At 46.1% G+C, this 9,579-nt stretch overlaps 1 protein-coding gene across 1 annotated transcript; it reads right to left on the bottom strand.

Annotated features, from left to right (window-relative positions):
• Positions 1-417: 417 nt before the first annotated feature.
• On the bottom strand, positions 418-1,545 carry LOC121282228 (POU domain, class 3, transcription factor 4-B-like). The gene has a single exon (XM_041195833.1). The coding sequence runs from the start codon at positions 1,543-1,545 to the stop codon at positions 418-420; it is 1,128 nt and encodes a 375-aa protein (XP_041051767.1).
• Positions 1,546-9,579: the final 8,034 nt, after the last annotated feature.

Below are 9,579 nucleotides of genomic sequence, written 5' to 3'. Positions count from 1 at the left end.
ATTAAAAGGAAGGTTGTGGGGAGGGAGGGAGGGGGTAATGCCGGCCATAGCAACAGATTCACCTGATATAGTCGAGAAAACCAAGGCGCTGATGGGTGTTAGGCACACAGTTGGACTGCAATCCTTGTCTGAGCATAACAATTTACCACAGTTGCGGTAAAACAATGTCCTCGATTAGGTGTTCATCCCCACAGGCGTGGACAATGTGAACACGACTGCTAACTGTACATAGTTTAGGAATTTCGCCTGCTCGCAGACTGTTTATTTTGACATACAACTTTCTCTTCTCTGCCCCCGCCCTCATTGTGACAGTCAAATATATAATTTAAGGGAGGGGGGAGGGGGGAAGCGCTCCCCATTCCTTTCTCAGTTCATGTTCCAGCGAGTGCCAGCAGTGCCCATTGTCAGGGCTCCCGGTTAAAGATCGTGGTGTGTCGGTGTCTCTGGGTCAACGCTATGGGAGAACACTTCGTCCTGTTGATGCAAGCCGGGAGGAGTCATTCGTTTCTCTTTTTGCCGTCTGTTACAAAACCAGACCCGCACAACTTCCTTCTCTAACTGCAAACTGTCGGCTAGACTGGAGATCTCTTGGGCTGCGGGTTTGGGACATTTCAGGAAATGGGTCTCTAGGGCCCCTTTGACACTCACCTCTATAGACGTGCGCTTCTTTCGCTTCCTCCCCTGAGCCGCTATCTTGTCGATGCTGGTCGGGCTGCCCGTGGTGGAGTCCGCCTCTTCCAGCCACTTATTGAGCAAGGGTTTCAGCTTGCACATGTTCTTGAAGCTCAGCTGCAGCGCCTCGAATCTGCAGATGGTGGTCTGTGAGAAGACATTCCCGTACAAGGTGCCCAGCGCCAGCCCTACGTCGGCCTGGGTGAAGCCCAGCTTGATCCGCCGCTGCTTGAACTGCTTGGCGAACTGCTCAAGCTCGTCCGAGGTCGGGGTCTCCTCGTCCGAGTGGTCGTGGCAGTGATGGGGCGCCAGCTCCCCGTGCTCGCCGCTGTCCCTGAGGCCGGCCGGGTGCATGCCCTGGCCCACGGCGCTCGGTGGCGGAGGCGGGCCGACGTGCTCCAGCATGCCGTTGACCGTGAAGGCGGCCTGCGAGTAGATGTTGAGCGGCTGCCCAGGGGGGTTGTGAGCGCCGCCGCCGCCGCCTCCGCCGCCTCCTCCGCCGCCGCCTGCGCCGCCGCCCCAGGCGCCCGGGTGGTTGGCGTGCGGCGAGTGGTGAGCAATGTGGCTCGCGCGGTGGTGCAGGCTGGCCCCGCCGTGCAGGTCCTCCCTGCCGGGCTTCACATCCTGCTGGCTCAGGGGGCTCGCCGCCAGCGCCGTGGACCACGGGCTGCCTTCAGGTAAAGCCGTCACCCACTGGTGGGACAGGGGGTGCCCGTTGCTGGGGAGCCCCTGCAGGTAGTCACTTTGGATGAGTTTCTGGTGGCTCCGAAAGCTGCCCGCCTGCTGCATGCTCGACGACTCGGTGTGGACGATGGAGTTGGAAGTGAGGATCCCACTGCTCGGCATGTAGAGATTGGAAGCTGCCGTGGCCATGGCTCCGTCAATCCCTCAGTAATAATAACCTGCCTCCGGGAACAGCTTCAGTCTTTGACAACAAAGCTGAGGTAAAGGGGGTCACCAGGAGGAGGAGGGGGGTGGGGGGTGGGGGGGGGGGGAGGGTAGTGGTGGTTGGGGGGGGGGGAGTGGTGGGGGAGAGGAGGTCAGTGATAGGCAGCCTTCTAGACCAATGGGGAACCACGCCGGGCTGAGCAACAGGCCAAAAGCATGGGCGTCATGACGTTAGCAGCCAATCAGGATCTCAGAGGTGGAGCAGCCTAACCAAATTTGCCTGTATGTCTGGGGAGGGAGGGAGGGGGGAAGTTTGTGTTTAAACTCCAAACCTCGACTGTCGACCCAATGAGGAAGTCAAGGAAGCGCCGAAGCCCATTGGATAGCCCACTGGCTAACTGGCAGGTCACATCTTACTGATGGTTAACTCTTGCTGCAGCGAGGAGACACACCATTTGTCCTTTGCAATCGGGCAAAGTTTTGCCCAGAACTTTTATATCGAATCAGGGACTCCCCGCCCCCCTCCCCCACCCACCCCGATTCTTAAAGAACAACTAAAACCTTCTGTTGAAAAGTTCAGAACTCTTGTTTTTAAAAAAAATTGACAATTTTGCACATCCTTTGGAACACCAGGCGTTTCATATGACCCTGCAGCAAGTAACGTGGATGGTCACTTAATGTGCCCAATATATTACTGAGCTGGAGTTAATAACGAATGTTTATTTTCCACACAGTTCAGATTATATTTGGGCAAAGGCTTTGATCTCGTGTACGAAGTTAAACATTGTAGCTACTACACAACTCTTTATTTCGGTGGGGGGGGGGGGGACGGACAAATTATTCTCATTTTGTTCGATTCGTAATATGACTAGGGCACAACATGCTTATTAAAAATGTAAATCGTGTGCACATTTGTGTGCGGTACAGCGTCAAATACCAGCACTGGACCTTGGCTGACTCCCTGAATGACAGAGCCTTCGGAAATTATTTATATCAGGAAGTATTTTCAAAGGACGGGGACTTCTCACAAGCAGCGCAGTGCTAGCGAGAAATTAGGATTATAAGAACAGTCACCTCGTTCGTTCGGTCCCTTATTCCTTGGAAAACCCGGTAGGAAATGATGGGGGCATTTTATAGGCATTTTGAGATGTTGGCACGCGTAATAATTACATTTGACATTGGTATAACAGCTTCAGAGTCCAGCTATTGGTTTGAAATTCCATTAAATACAACGAGAGATCCTAGGTTAAGATTGATTTAAATTTGCATACATTTTCATATATTTAGGGCAAAATAAAGGAACGCCGGCAGATGCTCTAAGCCATTGCCGACGACACTTTCTCTAAATTCAGCTGAGCTGAAATTTCGAGGGATCTACAGCCGCTGATAGGTGAGTATTTTCCAGTTCATTGTTTAGCTTCCAGTACTGCAACAGACCGCACTCCTATGTGTTTTCATTTGAATATTTTAAGACACACAGCTTTGTAATGCCTTCTCAACAAGAGTGATAATGGAGAATGTTTTTTTTAGGGGGGGGGGGGGGTTGATTTTGAAATATTTTCGCTTTAACGTTGAGAAATTCAAAGTGCTCGGCAAATTAATCTGCAGTGTTTACCAGTGTTGGCCGGCCAGGATGGTATTCCTGGACCCTCACAAGGACAGAGGAACAATGCAATAACATGGGGTTCAAAACAGAACGCGGTCAATTCTAATGCCAAGGACTAGTCCACCAGTAGCGCGCAGAATGTCTGTCCCAGCAACTTTCCGTAGGAAGCGAATGTCTCCACCTTACACGGTAAGTTACCTTGTAAAGAGGAGACCTTCTCTGAACACTGGGGCTGACCTTTGTCCAGCCATGTTTAAGTGCCCTTATTAAAAGTTTCTTTTTTTTTGCCATTTGGGATACATAGTGGGGAAAGACTGGTTTTATCTTTCTCAAGGTCAAGACGAAAGGTTGGGGGGCGGGGGGGGAGGAGGTTGTGATGGGTGGATGTCGGGGCGGGGGGGGGGGTGGGGGCGATGGGGTGCTGGGGAACACATCATGGCTCAACTCTTTCTGACCATGTCACTTTCTAAAGCCAACGAAGTCCAGGAGGACTATCCAGCGCATCATCTCAAAGTTAAACCTTGTCAGGAGGGACCAGCTTCAAAAATTAGCAGTAAAACATAGTGGAAAGCACTTTTAATTTGATAAACAGTCAAATATCTGACCTTTGAATGCCGTAATTTTAATATATAATGTTGCTTCGTCAAATGTAGCGCGCAAAAGTTGGAAGATCACATCGGTTGCCGAAGCTGGATTTACGGTTGTTTGAGTTCGATTTGTCACGTTATCTGCGCTCTGTTTTTTTTTAAAGAAAAAGGACTGATGGAGGAATTTCCCTCTTGGCTCTTTCATGTTAGACTAACAGGCGCTAACTTCCCAAGTGTAACAGATGCGGCTCTCAGACGCCCTTTTATGCTGATTTCCTTATTCATAGACACATTTTTGCGCCGATGATCTTCGTTACCATAGAGAGAGAAATAAAAGAGAGAACAGTGGTCACATTATACCATATATCCAAGGAGCAGAATAAAAAGAGGGCAATTCAAACAAGTAGACTGGCCGGACATGGGAGAGGGACTGACCTAGCACAAGGGTGCACTGGCTTACTGTTAACCGGAGCATATATATATATATAACATATATAAATGTATATCAAATAAATATTTCTGATTTAGTGTTAAATGATTCAATCTGCAAGAAAAGGACATGTTTTCTGCCCCGGATTTGTGAATGATTCTTGATGAGATTTGCAGCCCCCTGTCAATGGGGTAAAACAGCATAAAACCCCGACTAGGAACTGTCAATCAGTGTCACGACCTTTTAACTCGAACTTCACCTGCATCTGTGAGCACTGTTACAAAAAGTACATTGTGTCCCGCCAGATCCTGTTGAAATCCATAGGCTTATTTTTTCTCTCTCTCTCTCAGAAGAGAGGCGCTCTTTGGGCCACACGAATTTGGTTTCGTTTTTAATTGAATTCCTCAGCAATAGAGAATGCTGCTTGCTCGCTGGTTAATCCGGTACCCCCCCCCCCCCACCCCCCCCACCCCGACAACCCGCCATTGGAGACAGATCGGAGGCGCGAAATGACAGTCCCCGTCCCGGTTAAAGAGCGTTTGATATCAATTAAACCCTCTCCGATGAATTTTTCAGGACAAAAGGGGATAGCGGGAAGGAGAAAGAGGATGCATGTCTGAACTCGCAAAGATATTAGATTCTGAAGTGAACATAACCCGACGAGGTTTTACTTATTAGCATGATGGAGTTTATTTTTGTTCGGTTTGTATATTCAAACTTTGATTCATCCCCCCCCCCCCCCTTTTCCTGAGAGATAATGCGAATAGTCCATCAGCTTCACTTCTGTTTACATTTCCTTAGCAACCTGATGGAACACCAATAGAGCTCCTCCTGATTGTCACTGAGCTCCTGCTGAAACTTAAGAAATCAGATAATATTTTTAAAAAACAAAAGTCCCATTGCAATTCCACAGATTGTCAAACATTATATACAATTATCCACAGGAAAATGTGCGTTGGCAACCTTAATTCGGAATGTCCAAGTGCTTTCCATGTGTGAAAGTGTCTGATTTGAAAAGACTGGAGGCTTGGCTTTGGCAATATAGAAACATTGGGAGCAATTTGTCTTAAATAACCTCGCTCAATATATTTTGAAATTTCTTTGAAGGACGGCGGGGTATTTCATGGAGCAGCTACAAAGTTCAGTTAAGTTCCAATGGCTTGGTTTTGCTGCAGTGTTCCCGGTACACGTCCGTGAAATACTCATTGTTTGTCAATGCTTGGAAGAGATTAGAGATAGGGCGTGGCGAGTACCATAGTCAGATACATTTATATATGTATTTATCTGATACACTAAGACTGGGTGATATGACTTGGGATACCGTGTGCGTGATAAATCCAGAGCGAGTGTTCGTGATGTAACAATAAACCAATGCTTCTGATTTTTCCTGGATTTAAAAAGTTAAAATAAAACCCCAGCTCCTTTTGGTATATTTGCTAACCCCTGGATAGTGCAAAGCTTCCTCGCATCGCCTCAAACTGAGTAAATAAGAATTGTCAGTATAATGTGTTGTCAAGCGGCTGTTTGTTTTAATTAAAACAGTTCCATATTTCTGAGGATTAAATGGGCGTTTGACAAAGATTTGCAGCTTGTTCATACGGTCTGTTTGAGGCTCAGTACCCTCATTTCGGACCTTGACAACGCGTGTAACGCGTGTGCGGAGATGTGTGGACGTTGTGTGTACGGTCGAACAGAAATATCAATCTTTTCTGCGAGGCTGCTGACAGCGGACCCACTGATAGATACCAGACTACAGCCCCTTCCCGGTCTGGGAGCAAATACACAAATCCATATCGTGTCGGAGACTAGAAAGATCACAAACAATTGATGCACGGGATAGATAGAACCGATTACATATTGGAACATCAACGATGCTGAATGTTCATCTCAGTAGAAAGATACTTGCACTGCATATTTTAATCGAATACATATTTATATACTTGTAGAATAGACAAAGTACCCGCATGGAATTGTCCGGAATGTAAATACTTGCAGGAAAATATCCTCGGGAATTTATTGCTTATTCGCCCTGAACGTTGGCTTGGCCGATTTGGACAGACCGTGGTGTAACCTTCTCCATGTCAGTATTGTCCATTTTTAATTACAATCGTTTTATTTTAATTCAAGCAGCCCACTTGCGTATAAATCGTTAAGCTAACAGCAAACATGTAATCGGTTTCCTAAAGCTACGAGTGTTGTGGGCAATGGACCAGTGTGTTTTAAGTGATGGTTTTGGGTGCTTAGGCTGAGGGTTGTTAAGCCTTCCCGTGCTATTCATTTTGCACAGGCGCTGACTGCTGAGAGTGCATGTCGTTCGGGGAGAAGGATTGTGAGTGAGATCATTTCAAAGTGAATAAAGCTTTGTCTGGAGAGGTGTGTCCAGGAGAACTGCTACAAGAGGCTGCAAAGACCACCGAGAAGGAGATGTGGCAAATTGGCGCGGGGACCAACAGATCGCAGGGCGTCTGGGATACAGACAGGGGCTAAATGAATGTTAAACGGACACTGACAGGACTGACATGAATCTTCGTGCGAGTCGAAAGAGGAGGGTCATCCCCGAGGTTGTTTACAAATAAAGATTGTAACACTGCTGCGATGTCAGCCAAGGAGAAAGAAACCTACACATCCTCCTCAATAAACGGAGTCCCGAGTCTTTACATAATAACAGCACAATCGGAGTGAGGTGGGAAAGATTACATGTGGCAGTCTGCAATCCTGCCCCCACCAAAAAAAAAAATTGAATCCTTTTCCTAAGTGAATAAGCTAACCATGATTTTGAAATAGATTACAGTCAGATCCAAGCTCACAATCTTGTGTGAATTAATTGCGAATGACCCATAAATAAAGCCTCAAGACAACAAATGTTTAACTTGTTGGGGGTGGTGGTGGTGGGGGGGGGGGGGGGGGGGGGAGGGGGGGGGTAGCTGGGGGCGGGTGGTGGCGGGAGGTGGAGGTGGAACCAGACACTGGCGAGAAAGGATGCCTACTTTGCAGAAGCCAAATTCCTGACAGATTCGGCTATCAAATATCATTTTAACACCCTGGTCCCATCCCTCGGCGGGAACTGGGATAAGGTTCCGATTGCTAGTGATGCTGTGAGCCCTGGCCATTCCTGGGCCAGTCTCTCCCAGAGGGGAGCCGGCCTATTCTGGGCAAAATCTGGGATGTCTCCAACTTCTAGTGTCTAAAGTCAGTGCAGGAAAGGGGTAAAACCGAACTGCAAATATTTCAAGCCCATATATCAGTACGAAAGCAATCCCTGCGTGTCACTGAATACTGAACAAATCAATGCACCTTCGATGATATCCCAAACGGTTGCTCAATAACACGTCGCATCCTTACGTTTAACCATTTTAGGTCTTCATCCCAACTCCATAGTTTATTGAGTTTGTTCGGATTTTTTTAATTGGAAAAAAATATTGTCCTGAAGGGATCACATGAGTTGACAGAACCGTAAGCAATCTAAGGGTTTTAAAATGGGAGTGATTTGCCTCTTGGCTTTATTCGTTTGTGATGGATTTATGGTTAAGAATTGCCCCATTTTAACCCCCGCTACACAACCAGGCACCATGCCTGTTTAGAAGAAAGTGGTGAATTTTCCACTTTTCGGCATCTTTTTTAAGTTGGGAAAGCTCTCCAGCGAGGCGGGGAGGTTTTTGAAGGAAGTCCAGCGGAGGGCAGAGCAGGGGGAATTGATGCACGGGGTGTTTCTGATCATTGTTCTGTTAAAAGAAAAGACTTAATCTCAGATCGACCAATGCTGGCTGGCTTGCATTGCTTCAGATAGCAAGCTAACTTCAGCTCAATAAATCGATCGAGTTTCCAAAATATTTCTCAAAGCTGCTCGTTATCAGCCACAATGCCACCCAGAAACTCGGCTCTGTGTCTTTATTATGATGGGGGTGGATGCGGGGGTAGATTATTAATAAACAATTCTTAATTTAAATAAATTCACGTCATGTGATAAGAAATGATTTTTGTTTTAATTAATATTCCTTCATGACAGAAAACACTTTTTACCAAAGCCATTGTATAAGATTTGTTTTACCCCAGCTGGCTTAATTTATCAATCCTTAATCATTTTACATGACTCAATCTACATATAAACCCTACAGGTACCTTATACCCTTATATCGAATTACTTACTTCGTTGTTAACTGGACAAGGTGATTTTAAAAAGTCAATTTAATTTTCAACTTTACGTTTGTCTGGAGAATATATCAATGCAGTCGAGAAGGACAGTTTTGTTTCTCGGTATATATCAGTAGGAGCAGATGTCAAACCCTACATCCCATTTCTTTCCCGTTGTGTTTTGGGCTTGGATTCGGCTATGTGCAATGCTCGGTTCATATCAAAGCAACTTTAAAAACATCTTGTAGCTGTGTTCTAATCCTTAACATTAATTCAAAACTGATTTTTCCCTCCCCCAGAAAGCACACTGAGCCCCCGTGTCTGGACCTATGGTGACACTGAAGGACAGCACGTGCGAGCTGTAGACCAAAGTCTCTTTAAAATCTGACGCCATGTGCCCAGCAACATCTGTGGGGCGACATTACCGCGCGTTTCTGAGGTTTCAATCGGAGCTGCACACAAGGAGCATTTTTTCTCAGCGGTGTCTTTGCCAATACCAATGGTATTCCCGGAGCTTCTCGTTCCCGTTCTCTCACCGAATCCGAGTTGTTTTGGATCTGAAGAAGATACATTTTTTATTCATTTGTTTCTGATTTTGAAAATATCTTACTTTCCAGCAAACTGTCTTTTAAACAACTGGAACCCTGGTTAAGTTGTTAATGCCGAATGAAGACATTTAAAATAAAACAAATGTTTTATTTTAGAGGGGGAGGTGTATGAGAGAAAGAAAAACAAACACTTGGGTCAAGGTTAATGCATGAAACGCACAAGAATGGCCAGGTATTCCTGTGTGAAAGTCCTACTCCAGTGGTAAAAGAGGGAAATATGAGTGGGTCTGAGCTATCCTGATGAATTTCAAAATTGACCAGGCTCGAAAAACCTTCCCCAGCCTTACTTCAGTAAAATCGAGCGACTTTATTGGTCCAGTCATGCGAAGTCAAGAATCACCCCTCATTACGGTTAATATATTCAATTATATGTTAGCCACGACGTCAATATATATTGTATATTATCTGTATAGTATATTTGGATTTATTTTTATTTATGTACTGTCTCTCGTTAACTGTCCAAAGTAACTTGGAATGCGTTTAAATAAAATAAGTTTACGAAATGCTGGAATTCAAAGTGTGAAAATGCTGTAAATCCACAGAATGTCGGTTAGCAGCCGCAAGGAGAGATGCCTGGTTAACCTTTCAGTGTAGACCGGTGGTCAGAACTCAGGAAGGACCAGGACCCCAAATATTTAACCTGCCCTTTTTAACTTG

This window comes from Carcharodon carcharias, chromosome 9 (assembly GCF_017639515.1).
Source record: "Carcharodon carcharias isolate sCarCar2 chromosome 9, sCarCar2.pri, whole genome shotgun sequence".
Taxonomy (NCBI): Eukaryota; Metazoa; Chordata; class Chondrichthyes; order Lamniformes; family Lamnidae; genus Carcharodon; species Carcharodon carcharias.
Note: the sequence above shows the minus strand (reverse complement) of the source record. Positions and strands in the feature narration are given on the sequence as shown.

Excerpts from the sequence above, each read along its gene's own strand:
- LOC121282228 (XM_041195833.1), bottom strand. The coding sequence starts at position 1,545 with ATGGCCACGGCAGCTTCCAATCTCTACATGCCGAGCAGTGGGATCCTC.